We start from the raw sequence: 24464 nt of genomic DNA on the forward strand, positions 1-24464 counted from the left end.
CCTAGGCTGAGTGTATTCAGACAAGCATTGGAGTACACACATGTGCTTGCCAGGCAGGATGGACTGGTGATGGAAGAGACTGCTCAGCCATCAACAACTGCCTGCTGCCTTCCTTAGGAGGGTGCCATGAAAATGCAACCTGCATATATGTAGGGCCTGGTCAGGTAAGAGTCCTCTCACATTTGTTCTCATCTTCTACATTAGTCTTYTCTCAGTCTGTTCCTAGCCTGTTTCTTCCACAAATTCTCCTGTCACTCTTAGCCATAAGCTTATTTCTACACAGCTATCTCCACCCAAAACAGCCTCCTTCAGTTCCTATCCCAATGTTCGCTTCCATGTAAATGTTTTTTCAGCAGCAAATATTTCTTAGTAAGTACAATAGTAGTTTTAAAGTATGAAGGTCTTCTGGATATATAAATCAGTCATTCCACTGAAGTCAATGGAGCTATGTGGATAAACAGTGACTGAGACACTAATCCACCACGTCTAGAATAATACACTATTTTAAACATTTTAATGCATTGCTGTGTTTTGTTGGAATAACAGAATGACTGCAAATGTAAGGACGGATTTCGGGGGAATGGAATTGAATGCACAGCAATAAACTCATGCTTGGAACAAAGTGGAAAATGCCATCATCTGGTGAGCAATTAATCATTGCCTGAACAAAGTGTTCAGATTCATATCACACCTCATCTGGCCTCCTGCACATACCGTAGAGYTTCCTTGCCATTTCAAGCCTGCACTTTCTGTTTGAGATGGAACAATGTTTTCCAAGCAGTGATAACAAGTGCCAGAAATGCTTTGTGAACCACGTCAGAATGGTGTGTGCACTGAGCATAGACTGCAAGGGCAGCTCTCAGTTCCACTTCTATGGAAGGGCTATCTTGACCCTGGTTTAAGTGATGCTTCTCTATTAGCAGTTATCATTTGGATGGAATAGTCTGTGCTGAGATGTTTTCCTAAGCCATTCATCTCTATGCAGACATCCGTCAGCTTTATCAGTAGTCGCTCTGTTGTGCTGGGTAGTGCCTGCAAGTGCACTTAGACCTCCTTGCCTCAGTTGGATGCTAATGCAGAGAATGCAAGGGAGCAGAGGATCAGCAAGACGGATCTGCCTTAGGTGGCTGAAGGGACAGGGCCCAGGTCCCAATTCATGCAGGGAGGAGGTAAGAGAAGATGAAGCAAGGGTTAGAGTCCTACAGTTAGTGCATGGAGGGCAGGTGAAGGAGTAAGTATGCTTTGCTTCATAAATAGTTATTCATAACAGCAACATGTATATTTTAGAACTTTGTATATGTTCCAGAAGCAGATGGCTTGTAAACCCTACTCCTGATACRTGTGTATACCCTTCCTTTAACAAAGGAAGGCATCTATTCTGAATACACATTATACCTACTCTGATATCTTGTAGAGCAGCATCATTGAGTCTGCTGCTCTCACCACTGTTAGAACCTGACTCTTCTGATGGTTATACCCAAGAAAATTCAGTTTGGAAATTTCTAAATAAGAATATTCCTCCTTTGTTTCAAAACAGCACTTTATATGTATATATAATTTGTATATTTATTTGATCCCACTGATTTCAGTACAACTAAAGARTATGCTTAAATCCACTACACAGTTGTCTACTTTTCTGAGTTAAGGCATTTTCAATTATTCAGGTTCATCTTGCTAAATTATACCAACACAACGTATTTCATCAATAGCAGCTCTTGAGTAGTCTCCTGAGTATTTGACAAATTTTCTCTCCTTCTCTCTGGCTCRAAGGCAACTTGTCAGTTTGAATCTTTGCATGGCTGGAAGTGCGTGTGTCCAAAGGGCTACGAAGGAGATGGTAGAATATGCTATGGAAGTGCAGCAGATGTAAGTAAGATGGTCATCTTTTCTGAGCGTAGAAACCTACTGCACAGTTCTTACACTAGATCTTAACAAGAGTGATATCAAAGCCACTATAAACCATTAGAAAAATATCATGCTCAATGGCGCTGTATACAGACAGTGTTCCTGCTGGAGACGCTGACCTATCCAGAAATGATCTATTGTGTTTAAAAACATAGCTTGGAAAGCAGCCTAAGGGATCTGAGCATTTAACTTTAAGACAATTTGAAAAATGCCAGCCCGAGAGGCCTAATCTGCACGTGTGAAGCATGCACCTCCCAGCTGGGAGCTACAAGCACCCAGCTCTTTTGAAACTCTGCCTTGAGCTATATCKCAATTGAAACAGTCAATTTATCATATTAAAGCAAACCATGCAAACTGTTAGACAGACAAAACCAAAACCTGTGATTTAGTGAAATAAATATATATTTTGTGGGGTAGGAAAAATGAAAATATCAACTGCCTCAGCCATTGGCAGTAATTATACAAGGTTCTTAGCACAATCTCCCATCATCTCTCATACCATCATCTGTCTCTAAGTATAGTGACAGAATCAATGCTCTTCAACTGCAGTATGCTATATAAGATGCTGTACAAATATCAATCAAAACAACATCTACTCTTTCAATTAATTTTGCATTTAGTTAAGAAAATATTTAGGTTTAGATTACTAGAAAATAACTGCTTAGTCTAAGGTCAGTTACATAATATGCTTAGACAATAGGTAGCCTGATTTTTAAAACACCTGGCCACTGCCCATTCCCACAGAATCACAGAATGGTTGAGGTTGGAAGGGACCTTTAGAGATCATCTAGTCCAACCTCCCTGCTCAAGCAGGGTCACCTAGAGCACGTTAGACAGGGTTACATCCAGGCGGGTTTTGAATATCTCCAGAGACAGAGATTCCACAGCCTCTCTGGGCAACCTCTTCCAGTGCTCTGTCACTCTCAYGGTAAAGAAAATCCTCCTCATATTCAGGCAGAACTTCCTGTGTTTCAGTTTGTGAACGTTGCATTGCTGTGTTCCCTTTACCAAAGAGTATTGGACTACTGGAAAAATACATATATATTTTACCTTTTCAGGCTCCTCCATGTCACATCAGCCAAGCAGACACAGTTAGTTACCACAGGCTATGGCTAAAGCACTTTGGTACAGATATCTATATCTATGTATTCATTACTCTCTCTTTCTGTCTCTAATCAGGAGCTATCTACTCTGTCAGAAGCAGCTGCATTTAATCAATGGGTTAACGTAAGTACACTTCACGCTTGATTTTTAAGTATAGTTAAGCCTGCAGAAAAAAACTGAGCCTTTCAGCCTTTAGAAATGGGAAACTCAAAGCAATATTTACACAACACAGCAGAGGCTCAGTTTCTGTGCAGGCATCTAATTGCTTCTCCCACCAATCACAGCAGAGGCTGATCATCTGATTCTTAGTTTCTGCCTGAAAACCAATTTTTGATCCCAAACTCAAATAAGTAAGGAAGCAACACAAGTAGCAGAGCTAGTTACAAGTCCACTCTGTGAGGCAGGTGGCTGCATAAGCCGTAACTTGCTCTGTTTATAAATACACTTTAGTCCATATAACAGCATAGAAGCAGTAGGGTAAAAGTAGAGACCGAATATGCCCATGAACATCTTTCCTCATGCAATAAATACACAAGCAAGTGGAGAGGGAAGGCAGTGCCCATCCCTCCACATTTTCAGAGCCCTGTGCCAGAGAAATGCAACAGTCATTCTGCTGCCTGCCACAACAAGCAAGAAGGAAAAAATTCAAAGTCAGTACTGGCTTGACTGAGGTGCAGAAAAGGAAGAAGTAGATTAACTTGTTTGGCTTTAAACTAGGGAAGAAACAATAGCTTAGATTAAAAAAAAATAGATTGATTCTCACCAACTGCTTTTTCATGTGCTATTTTCTATTACAAGGGCAGCAGTAACATTAGAGGTCCTGTCCCATTGTGCTTGGCACTGTAAGAATAAAATTTAGAAACAACTTCTTCCCCAAAGTGTTTAAAACCTAAATATGAAAAGGATACAGCACATATGGGGCTAACAGAAAGAAATGGTGAGATGTTAATGAACAGCATAAGAAGCAGGAGTCAGCATTTTACTTGTTTTGTGCTATTCAAACAGCACAGGGGTCATTAAAACACAGAATTGCAACAGGGGCTTCAGGAAGTTACTTGATAACCAGGCTACTGTGGCTGACTTAAACCAGTTATCTACCTGCCCCTGTGCTCAGACTGCAACATCAGCAGTTCTGAAGAGAGAAAAACTAATGAAATAAATAAACCTAATGAAACTAAACCTAGTACTGTACTCATTAGAAAATTAAACAGTAAAAATCAGGGAGCAGATTATAAAGGATCTGTTGAAACAAGGATGTGGAAATTTTTGTTGCACTTCAAAGAAATGGTATCCCTTAAATTAAATAATGGCAGTTACAAACACAAGCAAAATAGGGAGATATATCCATCTGTGTGGTATTTAACTTCATACTTGAGCAGGAGTGTGACGTTTACCACTTTTCATAAACAAGTATTTTTCTTGTTGATTGGAAAGTGTGAGAAAGGGATGCCTGTTGCTACTTCTATTTTTAAGTATTTGGAAGGTGATAGTGATGATGGCTAGAAAGAGAGGATTTTAGCAGAAACAAAATTCCCAGCTATTTAAGGAAGCTGATTCCTTTTTTGATTTAAAAAACAGTATGGGTATTGAAAGTCTATCCAAAATAAGTCAGCTTCCAGGCAGCATGCAAGCTACAGTAAGGTAGGACCCAAGCTCATATTACTCCCTGAAGTTTTGCAATATCAAAAATGGCAAGTTGTGGAGCCTGTGAAAGGTTTGGAGAAATGCATGTTCAAATCTTTACCATTCCTCTTTCCCCTCTCCCCCTGCTCACCCCCCAACAAAAATCCACTAAACTGGAAAAATTCTCTCAAGTGAAGAATCTCCACGTCCTTAAGGTAGACACTTGGAGCACAAATCAGTCCACGCATACTGCAGAGCCCACATGCCCATGCTAAAATTAGAGCTGTCAGCAGCTAGGAAACAGGACTTCACAAACCTCACTGCAGTTGCCTCCCTTGCTAGTGGGCACGGATATCCCTTCGACTTCTTGAAAAATCACAGCCACATTATATAGTCTTATTCTAAATAAGGTCCTTGTGTTTTGTGGGTTTCTTATTTCTTGGATCATAATCTTCATGTCTGTTAAATACTTTGGAGTGCTCTGTATGAGCAGTTTACTTGAAGATATCAGTAAGGAGTAGTGATTATCATACTTTTTCTTTYAATATTCAAATAAATATATAAAATAAACCCCAGTAGACAGACTAACACTCACGGGAGGTGGCATCTCTTGTATGATGCATGACAAAAAACAGTTTCGAGCTAAATGTTACTTCCAGAATCACAGAATGGTTGAGGTTGGAAGGGACCTCTGGAGATCATCTAGTCCAACCTTCCTGCTCAAGTAGGGTCACCTAGAGTGCAGTACCCATGATCCTATCCAGCCAGCTTTTGAATATTTTCAAAGATGGAGACTTCATAACCTCTCTGGGCAATTTTTTCCAGTGCTCAGTCACCCTCACAGTAAAAATGTCTTTTCTTATGGCCATTAAATGCTGACAATCTATTCTATAAAACATAGACGCTCATTTACCAGTTTATACAGTTCTAAGTCCTTTTATTCAAGTCATTGCTCAGTATAATGTTTCTTCCTCTCCAGGCCAGTAACAAAGCAATCACAAACTACATCTTGCTAAAAARTCTCCAGTTGCTATTTAGATAGTCCTTAGTTCAACCATTTTACCCTTTTTACTTTCATGCAGGAGGCTGAGATAAACTCAATGTTGTCCACCACCTCAAATCTAACCGTCCTCGTGCCTTCTCTTCAAGCAACTGAAAACATGGATGAAGATGAGAAAGCTTTTTGGATGTCAAAAAGCAACATCCCAACCCTATTGAAGTACGTTGCTGRTTTGTCTTTTCTTCTCTTTTTTCTTTTTTTTTTAATGAATTGGTTTGCATTACAAACAAAGCTTTGGATTTTTGAGAGAGGGACATAAGATTCTCTTTTTAGTTACAGTGATATAAATCACTGTAGCAACTCCTCTGAAAACAAAGACCTTATTTGTATAATGCCAGTAATATTTAAAGACCAAGCTGAGATGAGAGCACAACTGAAATACACTGTACAAACGATCCCTGCTTTAAACTCCAATTTTAGAATTGTGCWCCAAGCATATTTATATGAAGAATTGAGAAAATACAAAACATTCAAATCCAGTTAATTTCCTTTAGGTATCATGTATTGACAGGAGCTTACAGCTTTGCTGATTTACAGAATTTATCATCCTCTGATATGCTGCCAACATCTCTACAGAGCAACTTCCTACACTTATCTGAAGAAAATGGGGTGAGATGATTTGCAAACCACTGTGGTATCATACACCAAATTCTGACTGTCACTGTTGCCAGTGTTCTCATATTACAAAACCATACAGATAYTACATACCTATATTAAAAAAAAGACTATATCATAAAAATCAAAGGTATTGATAACTATATTGGGCCCTCTGGGAGAAACATTAACTTGCATCTTCTCCACCACTTTACTTAGCTGAGATTTGTTAACGACTTTATTTATTGCTAATTTCATAGTACTGGCTACAAACTCTGAACAGTCTTGTAGCAAAGCAGAAGTGTAGTCCCTGCCTGGAACAGCCTATGAACTAATTTATGACAAAGTATATCAAAGAAAACCACTAACTTATTCTAAGGAACTGGGAAAGGTTGGAGGAAGTAGTGATGACTGCAAGCCACACAAACATCTTTATAAATGAAAATAATTAATGCCAACTGACAGCCCCCTCCTCTCAGTCCTTTTAGTTAGTATTCCACATTCTGAGGAGCATTTTGTGGAAATACATATGACACATTTAAGCACATCAGCCCTTTTAAGGGAGGGGGAAAAAACCCTCCCCTCCCCCCCCAAGGAAAAATGATGAAGGGGCTCCTTCAAAATAGCAGAAGCACAGGAGTGCATGAATCAGCGCCTATGGAGATAAGAGCTCAGCTGCCCTGAGAGGGGTTTGGGGGGGCCCCCTTCCCTAAGTAACTGCCCCTCCCATCATGATCAGACAGCTTTGCCAGCCTGCATGCGAGGAGCAGAGCCCCAAAGCCACCTCTTATGCATGCAGTCTCCTGAGGGYATCCCCAGCCTCAACACATCCTGGCACTAACAGAGTCACAGTGGAGTCCTAAGCAAGCTTTTGGAAAGATGTGGAAATTCGTAGCACAAATCGCTGGGAGAACACTACCATTGCAATGTGGAAGTAAATCCTTTCTCTTTTCCTCCTTTTAGAACATCACGGTTGAAGGAGCTCACATCATAGTTGGTGATGTTGCATCCACAAATGGGATCATACATGTTATTGATAAGGTATATAACCACACAGAGAGGATTTATTCCTCTGCACCACAAGCAATGGAAAATCTCAACAGCTCCTGAAAAAAATGATTTATGTGGAACAGCATTTTCTCCTACATCTGATCCTTGGAGCTGCAAACACAGCATGTGCATGTACACTAACACGYGATATCTGCTCCATTTTCAGGTTCTGACCCCACCTCGAAGCACCATAATGCCAACGCTGCTGGCTCGCTTAGAACAGATGCCTGATTACTCCGTTTTCAGGGGCTACATTATTGTAAGCTGTCATATTKTTTTAAGAAGAGAAGCAGTTCTCCAGTTTATTTGCATTAGGACCAATATCAGAATATAAGTGATCATTCTGGCTTTTTTTCTTTGTTTTTCACAACAGCAATACAGCCTAGCAGATGAAATAGAAGCTGCAAACACATATACAGTGTTTGCCCCAAATAATGATGCCATAGAAAATTACCTAAGGGACAAAAAGTCTACTGTGGTATGTATTATTCACATAGCAAGTCTTAACAAATCAATGTTTCATTTCAGTTTGAAGTGAATTGAGTGAAAGGTGACAGAAATAGGAAGYACAGTTAGTTTTCCAGAATTACAGTAAGTTTGGGTTTGTTTTTAATGTCAAAAGGTGAGGACGGGTGGCTCCACCTATGTTTTCCTGCCTAGCTATTTGTTCTTGGTTTTGTCCTTCTCTTAATTAAAACAGTGCTAATAATATCCAAGACATTTCATCAGTAGATTAAAAAAAAAACAGGAGGAGATCAGTACTGGAATAACACTTAAACAATTTCCTYGGTGAACAAGTCCAGTCCACTGTCACCCCTGGCAACCACATCGTTAATAATCTCACAAAATGCTCAGACTTTCTTAAGACTATCCAGATGTTTGCCCCATCAATCCTGAGCACTGTCCCCAAGCCACTTTGCACCAATGGTTTCTAATTCCAGCTTAAAAGCACTACTGGCCAGTTCTAGGATTGTGCTGAAGACAACTCAGTCTGGTTTAGCAGAAAAGCATCCTTAAGCAAACCCCATTGCTGCTGCTCCTCAGCTAAAAGCCCAACACAGGGCCAGTGCCTGGCCTAGGCACCATCTCCTCCTCTTGCTTCTGTGGCCATTCAGCACAGACAAGGCCACAGCCAACCCCCACCCTGCCTGCCACAGACCTCATTCCCAGAACCAGTTTATATTAATTTGACAGCACACCTCTGTCCAGTTTAATAGCCTTTGTTCTTATGCCAGCACTGTGCTTTGGCTGAAATAACTTCTCTGTTTCTCTGGTATTTATGCTCTGAAGTGTTTACAAGGCCAAGCAACCTTTTCAAGCTTGTCAGTCTCCTCTCAAGATAAGCTATCCTTTTCCTGAGCCATCCCAGCACCTCTGTTCCCCTTTGCTGCAGCTTGAAATGCTTTTATTGAATACAGGTATCTAGAATCCCACCTAGCAGATGAAGCTTCACCAGTAACTTATACAATTACATTATTTCTTCCCTATCTCTTCCATACTTACCCTGCCAGACTGTCCCTGTTTTTGTCTCCATGTATAGTAAAGAATCTGAGAAACACRGAGTTCAAATGACTTGCCCCAAAACATTTACTTAAAACTGGCAGACCCACAGCAAAAGTTCTGATTACTACCTCAGCAGAGGAATTCACACACAATCAAACTAAATCTGCTCAAATGACTTTTGAAAGCTGGTTTAGTTAGTTTTGTGACACAACAGTATGGCTTCTGCATCACTACAAGAAGCATCAGTAAACAAAACTTTATGTAACTTTGAGACATCCATTGCATTGAGCTTGGGGCTTTGTTGCTTTTAATATTAGTTAAATGCACAGCAAGGCAGCTGGAAGAACAGCAAAGCCTTCCCGTCTCCCAGAGCTTAGGCCAAAACACTAGCTGAAATCACACATACAAACATTTCCAGGCTCAAGCCTTCAGCATCTAAACAGCTCAAAATACACCATTTTTCTTTGATTCCTTTCACAGGATATGGTCTATTATTAACTTTCAGTGGCTGGAGTTTTTTAACAACCCATCAGCCCACCCCTCAGTGCTTTTGCTCTTAGACTCCCCCATTAATTGCAGTGCTTAGTTAAGGCAGAAAATAGGAGAGAGGGAGGTCTGGAGAAACGTGTTTAATGTTGTCTTGTCTTTGAGTCAAGCAATGCCAAGCAGTGATTAATAGTTCAGGCTTATGCTGCTCCTATTTTTCTTATTTGCCCCTGCTAGGGAGTTAGTTAATACGTTTTACATGGATAGGCACAAATACACACACCCGCAGAAATCCTTTGCCTTTCCACTGCTTATATGCTTACCAGTATGTTTCTTCTGTCTTTCTTCCATCCTCCCATCTTGTGTGGTGTGGCTATCTGACAAATAAAATCGGAAGACAACTGTAAGGTTAAGTCTATCTAAACTTTCKTTTTTCTATAAAGCACATCAGGAGAACTCTACCTCAGTGGGAAGAATTTGGTGCAGTGAGGAGACCCAATAGAGGTGACTGGTAGAGCGGTGACTACTCACTCTACTGTTGATAAATGATGTTGATAAGGTGGTGAGAGTTAACTTTTCCTCCAAATCATACAAATCAGAAGGATTAAATAGAGCTGGGGAGTGATGGAGGCCTATGCTTTAGTGGATTAGATCTGCCTTCATTCCCACCTTCTTGCCTGCAAGTATTTGTCAAATCTATTGAAACAAAATGGAACAGAATCCACTTGATGAGATGTAAAGATCAACATTACATCACTCTGGACAAAACCAGGCAATATCACAAATACTGCAACCTACAGCTGCATCATGCTTTCAAAAGTCTTTGAAGGAGCTGAAGAGTTAGGAGCAGTATGAATAGTCAGAATGCAACAGTATTTCTCACAAACAGCTATTTTATTGCAAGTATATATGAGCTGCTGTAACACTAGATCTGTTGGCTAGGCAGCTCCAAAATCCTCATCACATCTGCAAAACCCATTCTCTCACAAAACCTATTCCATTTCTGCATTCTCCTGCAAGTCAAGGAGAGCTGCGGGAGTCCCCTGCCTTGGAGCAAGGCACAGAAACCTTGAGAAGCCCTCACAAAGAAAATTATATACAGAAAATAATTTCATCATATCCATGAACATGAATATAATCCATCAATGAGTAGTAGAAAACTTTGCAATTAACAACTGTGGCTATCACTTTATTGACTGAGGATGACCTTAAAGATTTTAGTCCCAAAAAAGTAACCTATAAATCAGCAGGAATTTGTAGGCTTTTCAGAGGGTTCATATGAAAAAAAAATGCATGAGGGAAATATTATGAAAAGTGAATATGCAGCCTTTGATGTTAAATGATGCAATTAAATTTGGAGTGTGTCCTAAGAAAACATCTGATTGACTCTCCCTTAATTCCGTCAGCCAGCCCTATGCACAGAAAGGAGTACTTCTAGACACAAGCAAACCTTTGGTCCCTCCAGTTCAATAGCCTTTCCTCGTCTGTATATGATAGAAGTTGTTCTACAGGAACAGCAGATACTCCACAGTAGTAAATCTGAGCTAATCTGCCCAGTGTTCTTAAATTCAGGCAATCTATGTTTGGCTCATGCCCTGACAGTCTTGTATGCCAAATCACTATTCATACTTTTTTAAAAATGTAACTCTGAATTTAATCCTGTGTTTGCAGGACGAGGACCAAATTCGATATCATATTGTGCTGGATGAGAAGCTCCTGAAGAATGACCTGCACAATGGCATGCACAGGGAAACTATGCTTGGGTTCTCCTATCAAGTTGGATTCTTCCTCCACAACAGCGAGGTATCACTTGTCTGCACTTTCTCAGAGAAATAGGTTTCCTGCTACTTACTGATCCAAGCTTCAATTTTAAACTGACATGCAGCCAAAATAAGCTATGCACCCCATAAGCCTCTGGACTTAAGTCACACAAAAGATGGCACTCAGATGCAATGCCTCACTCAGACCTGCTTAATTCAAAGTCAACATGAAAGGGATATTCGATTGGATTTGATTTCAGTTATGCTGTTCAGATCTAGCATCACATTTTAGGAACTATTGTGGAATTGCATATCTAGCAGCTACAAGCCTGCATTGCAAAGCAGTCATTAATCTGATTTCCAAGAGCCATTAGAAACCTGCCTTCAATTATAAAATGCTAATTCTATTTTCTGTGGATTTACTCCACTTTCAATCCCAAGAGTTGAAAGCGCTTGGCAATATGTATGAATTGCTCTTCAAAACCACTCATTAGAAAAAAAGTCAAGATTGGGTGACCCACCCAATTTGGTAGCACAGCCAGGAAGACAACTTAGCCTTTCTTCTTTGTCCCAGAGCTCACTCAAGGCATAGGTAAAACAGGAGAGAAGGCTCCCCACCAAAACAGTTTCAGCCCTGCTGCTTGCTGTGCCCATGCCAGAGTCTTGAAAAAGCATCCACTCAAGGGGCTGCCACTGAGGAGGGGAGTGTAGGAGAGCAGCCCTTGCTGTTAGATGACAGCAAGCCCTCCTTGAAGAAGCAGCTGCCGAGAGGTCTCTCCAGAAGCCCCCCACGTGCCCCAGCAACCCCTCTCACTGGGTTTCATCAGCATCTTTCTTCAAACCCTTCACCTTTACATTTTGCATTGGGAAGGGCTGTGCTGGCTGCCCCTTGACTCCTTAGTTGCTAAAAAAACTGAACTGGCTGCTTCTTATCTTGTGCTCTCCTTCACATCTACAACCAAACCAGTGAAGCTCTTAAGTGCACCAACTGGGATGTAAGCAAGTGCTTAAAGTTAACTATTCTGTTAAATTTTTCTGAAGCAAGATTTGTACATTGCTCCTTCTTTCACCTGTTACCATATATATAATCACTGAAGAGGTCTGCTGCTTTCTAACTCATTGCCTTTCTTTTGCAGCTGTTCATAAATGATGCACCAATAAGTTATGCAAATGTTGCAACAGACAAAGGAATTATTCATGGATTGGGAAAAGTTCTGGAAATCCAGAAGAATAGGTGTGATATTAATGATACTGTGATCATTGTAAGTTGGTCTTCTTTCTATAGCTGCTTTAAGGACCACTGTAGAGGTGTATAGCAAAATACAGCTAAAACATAGAGGATACATGATACTGTATTTGCCAGTAAGAGACGCATGCATTTTCTATAAAGATATTCCAACCAGAGTTCTGGCATCCTATTAAAACTGCTTTGATCCTGCAGTTAAGGTACTGACAATCTGGATAAAATATAATTAGAATGACACAGGAAAAAGTTCATTGCTGACATTTAGTTTTCAAAAATAATAACAGTGCACTATTTTAATACATCTTCCTAGCCAGGCCACTTGTTTATAAAATAAGCAAGTGGAAAATAACAGGAAAAAAAACATTTTTGCTTACTAAGAATATGCTATCTTTTCATTCCAATTATAGATTACCTCTGCACATACATCTTAATTCCTCTTGCCCTCTGAATAAAGCATTTTCCTTCTTTCATGCTTTTTACATATTAGAAACAAATTGTTTTTACCTTCCTCCAAAGAATAAGATGTGATTTCCTTGGACTGGCAGGGAAAGGTTTCCTTTCTGTCTTTTCTCATAACCGGGTGAAATAAGACAACAAACAAACTGTGTACTTCCCTACCTATGGAAAATGATAATGTGTACAAACTAAACAAAGAGGACAATACAAGATTTGTGCTCTGTCTAAAGCAAACTTAAACAGGCAGAAAATTTTGGAGCCTGGTTCTTTTCCTTGGGATACATTGCTATATTTGAATATATTTCATTCTGGAAGCTTTTCCCTAGCTTTGCTCAGTCAAGTACTAGGCTTCTCACAGTTTTCCAGGGGAAAGCAAAAGACTATGTTCAGAATAAGAAGGCACTTAAACATACATTTATACTTTATTAAAATGGGGAAACATAAGCACATACTTAGTTAAATAGGACTGTTATTAAACATATGCCTAAATCACAAGCTGACCTTACACATGCAAATGACTTAAGGTCAGATGTGCATTGACATTTGTAGTGTAAGATATACACACTGTATGAGATTTCCTCCTGCTGCCATTGCCCTTGTACCACCAAAAAAAAAAAAAAAAAAAAAAAAAAAATCTAAGCTCAGGATTTGCCTCTTATTGTACTTTCCTTGGGAAACATTTCCTTAAGAGAGCACAGTGGAATGTCTAATAGAGCATTTTTGCCTCTTTGCCTCTCCCTTCCCTTGGGAGAAACCCTCTTTTTGGGAGTCCCTGAAGACCTACTGGTAGGGATATTCTTCCTTGCTGGGCAATCCTGCTACCCTGACCCTATTTGCCAGATGGGTTATCCTGAACTATGTGATTCCTGTCTGCCACTGTGGGTATAATTAGAAATATATTTTGATTTTTTTAATAAAAACAGGTAAAATCTGTCTGTAGCCCTATACAGTCTTTATTAACTACATTCCATTTGTGTTTCTGAAGGAAAAGTGTGGACTTTGTTCGCAGCCATCAAGTTGTCCCCCCGGAACAAAAGAATTGGTAAGTATTTTATCATTAACACTAAATATTTTTTTTGGTCAAAACTGAGCAGAGAGAGACATTGAATCTTGTGTGCTTTTAGTATAATTGCCTCACTTTCAAAAAAAGTGCAGCTAACAGAAGCAGTAAATAGATGAAGTGGTTTGCACAGCAGTGTCTTGGCTCTGCTTAGAACTTTTGGAGACCTTGTTGGAATTTGCGGGGGCTTTTTGAGGACTTCCATGGAACTAGAGGGTAATTGCTAACAGGAAAGAGGAATTAGGCAAGGGAAGTCTCATCTTCTCCTAGGAGAAGCTCTAGCTAGGTGTAACTGCTACTAACAGACTCTTTTGGTTGGCCCGGAGTAGAGAGAGTTTGGGCCTTTGATACAAGTGGCCCTTGATTAGGGTGGGTCAAGCACCCTGTGAGTCAGTGCTAGGGAGAGGCCTTTGTAAGTTAGGCCCAGAGTACAGCTAACAAATGCAGCAGTTTCTGCAACAGGGTCCAAGAAGGCACCTTTGTTTCCAGTCTTAGTAGTGCGCACTTCCTCAGATATGGTCATGACATGCCACAAAGTGCATTCACCTGTAGCTATTGGAGTTGCTGCATCAACTGTGTCAGACTCTTTGACCCAGACAGACCCACTGAGAGCAGATGCAGCTCTACAGTTCTCAGGCTGCAGTGAGTGCTTGGGGCCTCTTCAAAAGGCCTGGGCTGATGGTCAGCACTCCTGCAGAAGGTGTACTGTTGTTGCTGAGCTGTGTTGCAGGAGGAAGTCAATAGGCTGCGTAGCATCTGCAAAAATGAGCAGGAAATAGGGTATTCTCAGAGACCATAGAGTTCTAGAAGTCCGTATCCTCCGCAGAAGAGGAGTTGCTGGAGGGCTCTGTGCCCCGTGAAAGAGTACATCACAACTCTGTAGAAGGTGGCTGAAAACTGGTCATTTCTCACGTGAGGAGAAAGGCCCTTACTCCTTCTGAAGATTTGGAATTGAGAAACAGGCTTAGCACCCTTCAGGCCAAGGAGGAGCTGGGCATGGCTTCAGGGAAAGCAACTGGGCTGACAGACCCTGTGCCTTGYGAGAATGCGGAAGAAACAGCGATTGTTGTGGGTGAGTCCCTGCTGCAAGGGACAAAGGCACCTATCTCTCAACTYGACCTCTTGTCTAGAGAGGTTTCCTGCCTGCCAGAGGCCCCAAAAACAGATGTCTTTGAAAGACTGACAAGATTTGTCCACACATGAGACTATTACCCTCTTCTGCTCTTCCATGTGAGCACTAATGATACTAAGGGCAAATTGGAAACGATCAAACAGGATTTCAGAGCTCTGGAGATGGTGGTCAAGGGTCTGGGATCCCAGGTGATGTTCTCCTCAATCCTGCCAGTGAGGAGGAAGGATGGGAGGAGGAGTAGGTGGATTTTCCAAATGAACAACTGGCTGCACCACTGTTGTTGGCAACAGAGTTTTGGTTTCCACAATCATGGGACCCTRTTTGAAGATCARCAACTGGTGGGGAGATATGGGATCCACCTCGCTCAGTGGGGCACGYGTGTCTTTGCCAACAGGCTGGCCAGCCTGGTAAAGAGGGCTTTAAATTGGGAAGGATGAGAGAAGGGGAGACTTACAGAGACAGGGGAGTCAACAAAACGTGGCTCAAGACAGGATGCCTCCAGCAGGTACGTGTAACTGGGAAGTGCATATGAGACATGGCTATGGGGGAKCCTCTTGCACCCCTGGGAAACCTGCCTGCTCAGCCACCTCTCTGAAATGCCTGTACGCCCATGGATGCAGCATGGGGAATAAAGAGGAGGATCTGGAGATCTGTGTGTGGTTGCAGGGCCATGATGTCACTGCAGTTGCAGAGACATGGTGGGATCGCTCACATGACTGGAAYGCTGCCACGGATGGCTTCATGCTTTTTAGGAAAGACAGGCCAGGAAGGCGAGGTGGCGGAGTTGCTCTTTATGTGGGAGAGCAACTGGAGTGTATCTAGGGATGGATGACRAGCGAGTTGATAGCTTATAGGTGAATACTAACGGGCAGGCTAATGTGRGTGGCACTGCTGTGGGTGTCTACTACRGGCCACCTGATCAGGAAGAGGAAGTCCATGAGGCYTTCTACAGACAGYTRGAAGTAGCCTCATGATCACAGRCCCTGGYTCTCATGGGRGATTTCARCCACCYTGATATCTGCTGGAARGACAACACAGCTAGGCACCAACAGTCCATGAGGCTCCTGCAGAGCAYTTATGATAACTTCTTGACATAAGTGGTGGAGAAGCCAACGAGGAGAGGTGTGCTGCTGGACCTTGTACTAACCCACAAAGGAGGAGTGGTTGGAGATGTGAAGGTGGGGGGCAGCCTTGGCTGCAGTGACCATGAGAYGGKGGAGTTCAGGATCCTGCAKGRAMRAAGYAAGGCAACAAGCAGRRTTGCAACCCTGGACTTCAGGAGAGTGGACTTGGCCTCTTCAGGGATCTACTCRGACAAATCCGATAGTTAGGGCCCTAGGAGGAAGGGAGGTCCAAGACAGCTGGTTAATATTCAAGCATCACTTCCTCCAAGCTCAAGAGTGGTGCATCCCTATGAGTAAGAAGTCTGGCAACGGGGGCAGACCTGCATGGATGAGCAAGGAGCTCCTGGCAAAACTCAGAAGAAAGTACACAGAATGTGGAGAAGGGGACAGGCCACATGGGAGGATTATAAGAATATTTTCAGAGTCAAGAAAGGCTGAGGCCCATTTGGAATTGAATCTGACAAGAGGTGTCAAGGATGACAAGAAGGGCTTCTTCAAATACATCAGTAGCAAGAGGAAGACTAGGGAAAATGTGGGCCTGCTGCTGAATGAGGTGGGTGCATTTAGGCAAACTTGACATCCACAAATCGACGTACTGTGATGGGATGTAYCCACAGGTACTGAGAGCTGGTGGATGTTGTTGCTAGGCTGCTCTCCATCATCTTTGAAAGGTTATGGAGAACTGAAGAGGACTAGAAGAAAGCCAATGTCAATCCAGTCTTCAAAAAGGGCAAGAAAGAGGCTTCAGGGAGCTACAGGCCAGTCAGCCTCCCCTCCATCCCTGGASAGGTGACAGAACAGCTCATCATGGACACRATCTCCAAGCCAAAGGGAAATCCTGCTTAACCAATCTGAGAGCCTTCTTTGATGGAATGTCTGGCTGGGTTAATGAGGGGAGAGCAGTGGATGTTGTCTACTTGGACTTCAGCAAGGCTTTGTGACACTGTCTCCCATAACGTCCTCCTAGGCAAGCTCAGRAAGYGCAGGCCAGCCTTGTTCAGCCTCTTCATCACTAGTCTGGAYGAAGGGACAGAGTGCCTTTTCAGCAGGTTTGCTGGTGATATCAAACAGGCAGGAGTGGCTGATACARCAGARGRCTGTGCTGCCATTCAGAGAGAAAGACGTCCAGGAAGGAACCTCATGAGGTTCAACAAGGGCAAGCGCAGGGCGGTGCACCTAGGGAGGAATAATCCCATGCCCCAGTACAGRCTGGAGRCTGACCTGCTGGAAAGCAGCTCTGCAGAGAAGGACCTGGGAGTTCTGGTGGACAACAAATTGACGATAACACAGCAACGTGCCCTTTCAGCCAAGAAGGCCAGTGGTATCCTGGTTTGCATYAGGAAGACTGTTGCCAGAAGGTCAAGGAAGATGATCCTGCCCCTCTACTCAGCGCTGTTGAGGGCATATCTGGAGTATTGTGTCCAGTTCTGGTCTCCCCAGTACRAGAGAGACATGGACTACTGGAGAGAGTCCATCATAGGGCTACGAGGATGATTAAGGGACTGGAGCATCTCTCATATGAGGAAAAGCTGAGAGAGCTGAGACTCTTCTGCTTGAAGACRACAAGACTGAGAGGGGATCTTATCAATAYCTATGAATATTTTAAGGGAGAGTGCCAAGAGGATGGGGCTGGACTCTTCAGTGGTGCCAAGCAATAGAACAAGARGCAACAGGCACCAATTGAAAYACAGGAAGTTCTGCCTGAATGTGAAGAGGAATTTCTTCACTGTGAGAGTGACAGAGCACTGAAACAGGTTGCCTAGAGAGGCTGTGGAGTCTCCTCCTCTGGAGATATTCAAAACCTGCCTGGATGCGATCCTGTCCAATGTGCTCTTGATGACCTTGCTTGACCCTTCCAACCTCAACCATTCTGTGATTCTGTGGAGAGTTATACTAGTTACTTTGGCCTGCTACATACATTATTTGCAATCAACAGCCCCAATCCACCACTGATTTAAGCCACACTGAGTGCAAGGAAGCAGAATCAAGAGCAGCTCAAAGATAAAACTATCTTTACAGGCTAGTCACTAGGTGCATTGAGGCACCTGAAGGCTCCTCCAACCAAAAATGTTACCTCTACTGTACAAAACTGTAAGAGACCTTAAGCATAGTCTGGAGTGTGTTTGCTACAGGAGGAATTACTGAAGCTATTTTTTGCCCTATGGCAATAGGTGTACAGAAGGGCAAACTCAGCCTGGCCCTAGCAGTGCTGTGGTTTAGGGTCACAAGAAGACCTGGACACTAAGACCTCAGGTATCCCGGTCCAACATACAAGAGCTATGGATGTTTAATGTGTCCCTGTCAACCATGATGAGACCTAGAGTCTCTTGCTGTCTAAATTCCTCTAAGTCCCTCTGATGGGACCATACAGCATATTTTGCTTTTCAACCATCCTTTAATTAAACTAATTATGTCAATAATAGGATTCCAAAAGTGATCAAGTTTCTACCACTCCATTAAAATAATTGGCTGGCAAACTGCAGCTAAAGTACTCGTAAGTAAAAGTCAAACATTAACATTTCATTTGTAATGAGCATCTGGATGCCTTATCTGAATCTCCTGACAGGTGTACAATGAGGCTTGAAATCTTTGAAAAGCAGACTTTGAGTTGTGTCCAGACTTCAAATAAAGTCTAGCAACAGCTATTTTTGCACTATTTTGGCACTCAGTTTTCCAAGTAGAATTAGAAAGAACAAGAAATATGTCAGAAAGAAAAGAAACAATTTTTATTTAAAATTGCAGAAAACTTTCTRTTCATTTCCAAGCAAAGGCAATATTAGAGGCATCTTTTAAATGCCATAGGGCACTGAGCTGAATTGACTATATATATACACATATATATATATATTTAGCAAAAATCATTTTAGCTGGTGCTTTTTTATTTCTAAGACTATATCCTTAGATTTCATTGTGAACATATGACCCAGACAAAGCATGCCGTGCATAAAGTTAACATGCACTTAAAAAAAAATCTTTTTTAAGTAACTGATCAATATTACACAAACTCATAGCTGTTTTTCTGATTTCTGTTCAGGTAGGGGAGAAGAAATATTGTGTCCTCTCTGAAAACAGGAGACTGTACACCATCCAGATTGGATGCCAGCCTAAATGTGCAAAAACCGTCATTGTGAGTATTCAGCATCGTTACTACTATTTGTATTGCAGTAAAATCCAGGAACCTCCATCCCTGACCCTCACTCTCCTTGTAGTAAGTCACTGTACATGCAGTAGATATAAGCCAGTTCCTGGCAAATATATTTATAGGCCTTTTATTTGGCCAGCTTCAACACCTAGCATACACTGGGTGTTAAAGCCTGCTGATCATTGCAGTGGAGGAATAGTGGGGAGCCAAGATAGCAGAGGGAGCAGCAGTTAAAGAAGGGCAACGCAGCCCTTCACTGTAGCACTCCCTCAACTGTTCCCTGGGGCAGTGGAGGGCACCTGAGTTGCACCAAGACTCAGGCTGGCAGTCAGAGCCTGGCCACAGTGACAAGCAAGGCCAAGCAGAGCAGACATTATTGCTGAAGCATTGCAAAAAAAGATCCCAGGTTCATATGTGCTCAAGAGACTACATCCCCCTGGTGTGTGCTTTCTGGCACACTTGGATGAGTGGAAGCCTCTGGTACCCTRATTCTGACCTCCAGGATGGTATTTCTTTGTTTTCAGACGAGGGAGTGCTGTGCAGGTTTCTTTGGGCAGCAATGCCAGCCCTGTCCTGGRAAAGCAGGGAATGCCTGCTTTGGGAATGGCATCTGCATGGATGGCATCAATGGCACGGGCACATGTGAATGTGGAGAAGGGTTTGTTGGCACAGCCTGTGAAAGCTGCGTCGAAGGCAAATACGGCTACAATTGCAATCAAGGTACTGAGTGCCTCCAAGCCACACAGGCACCTTTGCTAATCTTGTCAGTTGTGTCACTAGTGGTAGCTGAGGCTTTAAGAAAAATGCCAAGTATTGCAAGATTTAAAATTAAGTCACYAGTTAGCAACCTACACATTCAAGTTTAAAAACACGATGTTTTCCTTCAATTTTCCACTTGACTTGGGGAAGGTCCCTTGTTAGTTCTCCAAGGGAAAGGTATAAACCTTTCCTTTAGTTCTTCTAACTGTCCATTCTCGATCCTAGAAAGCTACGTCTTGGAATAAAAGGCCTCTCATTAATTCCTTTTCTTTCCCCATTATGGTATTTTCTTTCCCTTGTCCAGAGAACTCTTYGCTTACAGACAGTGCCCACTAGCCTTGCATATTACAGCTTTGGAACAGCATTCAGTGTGAATAATTCTTTTTAATACTATTTTTTTCACCAAAGTTTTCCTGTTAAAATACAATTTTCAGTTATTTTATTTGGGAATAGAGGAAAGATAGGTATAAGTTTTCAAATTTAGATTTATTCTGTAGGAAGCAGGCAAGAGGCAGAAGCCAAAGAAACATTTCTCTAAACAGTTTAGAGCACACTGGCAGAATATGCAATAAACAGAATASCTTTGAGCTGTTTTCCTGCCCTTTCCATCACTGACTTGCTGTGCGCACACTGTTATCCCATGTAGTGCAAGTGATTTCTTCCCCACCTCTCCCCAGTRTGCACTTGTGTCCATGGGAAATGCAACAGCGGGATTGATGGGGATGGCACCTGYGAATGTGACATTGGCTGGAGAGGAGTGACATGCGAGAGCGGTGAGTGACACCTCGCCTTTCTCTGGGGAAGGAAGTGAGCATTTCAGGACATGCTAGAAYTGCAGCCATGACCAGATCCTGGTACAGGAGGTCCACCAGGGCTACCAGATATCCAGCGGTTTCCCACACACAAAGAAATAAGGATGAAACACTGGTGTACTCAGGCCTGTACTCAAGGAATTGAATAGCATACTAATAGAAAGCCAAATGAGTTACTAGGGATGAGACTTAAATACATTACTTGGCTAATTATCTAGATGTGTCACACGCTGTCCCAAAGGAATATCACATTTGTTAAGAATRTATATTTTGCAGAGCAGGGTTTCCTAGCACATTTTGATCCTCAGATCAAAAGCCTCTCAAGTGTTCCAGTAAGTTAATTTAGCTATACAACATTGAATATTAATTTATATTCTCATTAATACAATAAAAATTGCCAAGTAAATCAGTTTGTTGATTTAATATGGCTCCTATAACTAAGTTATCATATAAAATATTTAATACCTCTTCCAAAACTAATTTTATATAAATAGTATTAATATTATACATTAATTTTATATTTTAGTTTTTTAAACACACTAACAATAGTATTCAATATCTGTTTTAAATTTGCTCAGGGTAAAACAGTACTGAAAGTAACTTTATAGTTAACATGATGGAACTTCAATGAGATCTGAACAACATTCAGTTCCTTTAAAAAAAATTTAAGCTTATATAATTAATYCCCACAGGGAAGACTCAGAGTAAAGATAAATAACAATAGGTGCAATGCTTTCCTACTAATATGATGGCTCTGATCCCTGTTTTTTGTTTTTCTTTTTTTGTGTGTTGCAGAAATCAAAGATGATGCATGTAATACCTCATGCCATACCAGTGCTAAGTATGTATGAAATCCACTTATTTGGAGGAGTGGGGAAAAGAAAGGGGATCCTTTGCAAGGCAAAAAGCAATCTTACTTTTCAGCAAGATAATCCACAGCCCAGATAACACTGAAATTTTATGCCCCAAGAATAAGGGCRGTGAAAGTGTCAGGACACTCCTGCAGTAGGAATGAGGCAAAAGGGGCAGAGCTGAGACAGAAACACAGGAGAAAGTCTTAGAGAAYAGGGATTGCTACTCCTGCTGCTGACATAGAAGGGAAGGATACAGGCTGTGACTTATGCTGTTAAAGCTGTCTCCTCTGACTTTGCTGCCACTGTGCATACCTTGATTTTCCTATAGCATCAGCAGGCCTGCCTTTCCAGTGCTCRAGCATGGGAAAAGCAGGTGCAAGACCACCAATGCCTGCTGGGGCAGTTGCCACCTTCAGCTTTTCCTGAGGCTGCCTGTAKAGCCCACATTTCTGCAGGCTGCACACAGGTTACTAACTCCCTCCTGAAGTGTCTGAAACTTTGACAACTTGCAATGCTTCCTGATTTTCTGGAGGCTGGCACYATTTCACAATGTCCATACAATATTCATGGACCAGGCTGAAAAGTTCAAAATGTGCATGTTAAAAGGGGAAATAAATGGGATGCTGTGGAAAGAAAAAGGTGAGATAAGTCCTAAAATGCAGTATACAAYGAAATAGAATCTGCAGCACTAAAGAGAACAGGTGGACAGGGCAAGACTGGTCACAAAGGTGGATTTCTGAAGTGGGTTTTACCTTCCCTTCTGCTTGCCCCYGACCATCACCACAAACATAGCTAAGAAAAACCATCAGCACTAGGGACTACAGCAAAAGCTGCATTTGACAAGAAACATCTCTCCTTTCTCCTCACATCAAAATGTGCAAAAAAATACATCAACAATGAGACTGAAATCAATTTTCAAAGAAATAAGTTATCCCCAATTCAGCAATTTACTGAGTGCACTCATTCACTTGTTGACCAGACAGCAAGATTTCTGTAACTGAGACACCAGAAAAACAAGGAAAGATGGTTGGAACATTGCCTTATTTTTGGCAGCTTTACAGGAGCAGGGAAATCAGAGACAAAAGCCCTTTCCAGGATATAATTCTCTGTCTTTCCTTATATGACCTGTAGTTCATAGCAGTGATATTTCACCAGGCTTCCTGGAAAAAAAATCTACCTTCAGATGTACTTAATGGGATCCCACACTTGCTTGGGGTCAAGATTTAGTTTCTGATAGTAAAAGCAGAGTCTTACTCATCCACAGCCACATTCATGTATACAATGGGACTAGGCACAGGCATGACAGATGTAGGGGAAGAGTGGGATTGTACTCGATATTTTGTGGCGTTGTCACATGATAAAAGCAGGAAGCAGTCCTTGTATTTACCAGCGTTTATGAAGCAGTAAATCCACACTTGTATACAAACTTTCCAGAAAAACAGACTTTAATCTGGGGCACCCAGAAGTCTGGCCACCATTCCTGTTTTCCTCAATAAATTACATGTGTATACAAAAAAATTTCTACACAGTTTTTGGCTTAGCAGGCACACAACTTTGGTATTCTGTGTGAGAAGATAACACTTCCATGCCCAATGCATACTTTTCAGTACTTAAAACATTCGAAATGCATTCTGAAAGTTTGATCCCGGTGCATTTTAATGGTTATAAGTACATCATACCTTAAGATTAAATACCTCCTAGTTCTTCAAAACAGTGCACAGCGAGGACTGTACCAGAGACCTGACTACTTTCTTTCCCTTACGTCACTTCCCTCCTTTCACTTTTCTAGCTGCCTCCTTCTACCAAATGGCACCGCCTATTGCAAGTGTGCAGCTGGGTTCAAGGGCAACGGGACCTTCTGTGCAGGCAAGTGGACTTTGTTTCCTACTTTTTGAAAGAATGTGCTCGAAGCAGTCTGTGGTCACAGTGAGACAGAGAAGCTGGTAAGAGATGAGCACTTCCCTATACGTCAGTTAGCAAACAGGAATTGCTGCCAGATAGCTCAAATTGAATAGAGTGCAACARGTGCAGGTTCACAGCAAACAAACTACTCCAAATCTCCAGGTTGCGAGGTATTGTGCTGAGGGAGAGCAGAGAACAGGGAGGATACTGAACACAACCTAGGCCCCATTTTTTGTTGAGTAATGACGCCTGTGTTTGTCTCCAACAAATTTTGTATTTGTCTCCATTTCCAACAAAGCCAAACAGAGGACAAAACAGGGCCAATCCAGGGTACAACAGCACTTCCAGCTATTGGAAGCTATATAGTCCTGTTACACTGTCAGCTTTCTGAACTTGCATAGATTTCTGGGATGACATCATCATCTTTAGACCACAAACCTCAGAAACGGGCATTAGCAGCTTATCCTAGGTGTTCTTCTGAGCGCATGGGATATCCAGATTTACAAAGTAGCCTTCCTGCTGCAGTGATTGTAATTAATTTTTATAGTTGCTTTACCTAATCCTTAATTGATTAAAATACTAATGCTCTTGGGGAAAGGAGCGTATTTGTCTAATAACAATGGCTAGCAGGGTCTTCATACAAGATCTTAACACCCCCTCACTCTGCCTGCTTTGCTTTTCTCTTCTGGCACAAATCAAGCTAAAAACCAGTTTAATCTCCTGTTGGGAAACCCATCATATGCATGAGGTCCTGGGTGACAAAGACCTCTTATAGTGCCGCTGCACTCACCCTTATTCCCCTGTACCATATGAATTCTGTGCAAAAAGGATTACAGGACAAGTAATCGCCCCGGTGCCTAGCTGCTGAAACAGGAATTTGGAGTCATTTGGG

The 24464-nt window shown here is 41.9% G+C and overlaps 1 protein-coding gene across 1 annotated transcript in view; it reads left to right on the forward strand.

The window, feature by feature from the left end:
- Positions 1-24464, forward strand: part of STAB2 (stabilin 2) — a 98199-nt gene that overhangs the window by 40821 nt on the left and 32914 nt on the right. The window contains exons 25-41 of the mRNA XM_085322617.1: positions 6-164; positions 547-642; positions 1771-1866; positions 3085-3132; positions 5715-5851; positions 6187-6301; positions 7250-7327; positions 7503-7595; positions 7710-7814; positions 10997-11128; positions 12222-12347; positions 13773-13829; positions 19138-19230; positions 19770-19965; positions 20682-20777; positions 21612-21657; positions 23460-23536. Coding sequence (XP_085178743.1) covers positions 6-164; positions 547-642; positions 1771-1866; positions 3085-3132; positions 5715-5851; positions 6187-6301; positions 7250-7327; positions 7503-7595; positions 7710-7814; positions 10997-11128; positions 12222-12347; positions 13773-13829; positions 19138-19230; positions 19770-19965; positions 20682-20777; positions 21612-21657; positions 23460-23536 — 1750 coding nt within the window. The remainder of the gene's footprint in view (positions 1-5; positions 165-546; positions 643-1770; positions 1867-3084; positions 3133-5714; positions 5852-6186; positions 6302-7249; positions 7328-7502; positions 7596-7709; positions 7815-10996; positions 11129-12221; positions 12348-13772; positions 13830-19137; positions 19231-19769; positions 19966-20681; positions 20778-21611; positions 21658-23459; positions 23537-24464) is intronic.

The sequence above is a fragment of the Rhea americana genome, unplaced genomic scaffold, assembly GCF_003343005.1.
Source record: "Rhea americana isolate MKP2758 unplaced genomic scaffold, rheAme1 scaffold_79, whole genome shotgun sequence".
NCBI lineage: Eukaryota > Metazoa > Chordata > Aves > Rheiformes > Rheidae > Rhea > Rhea americana.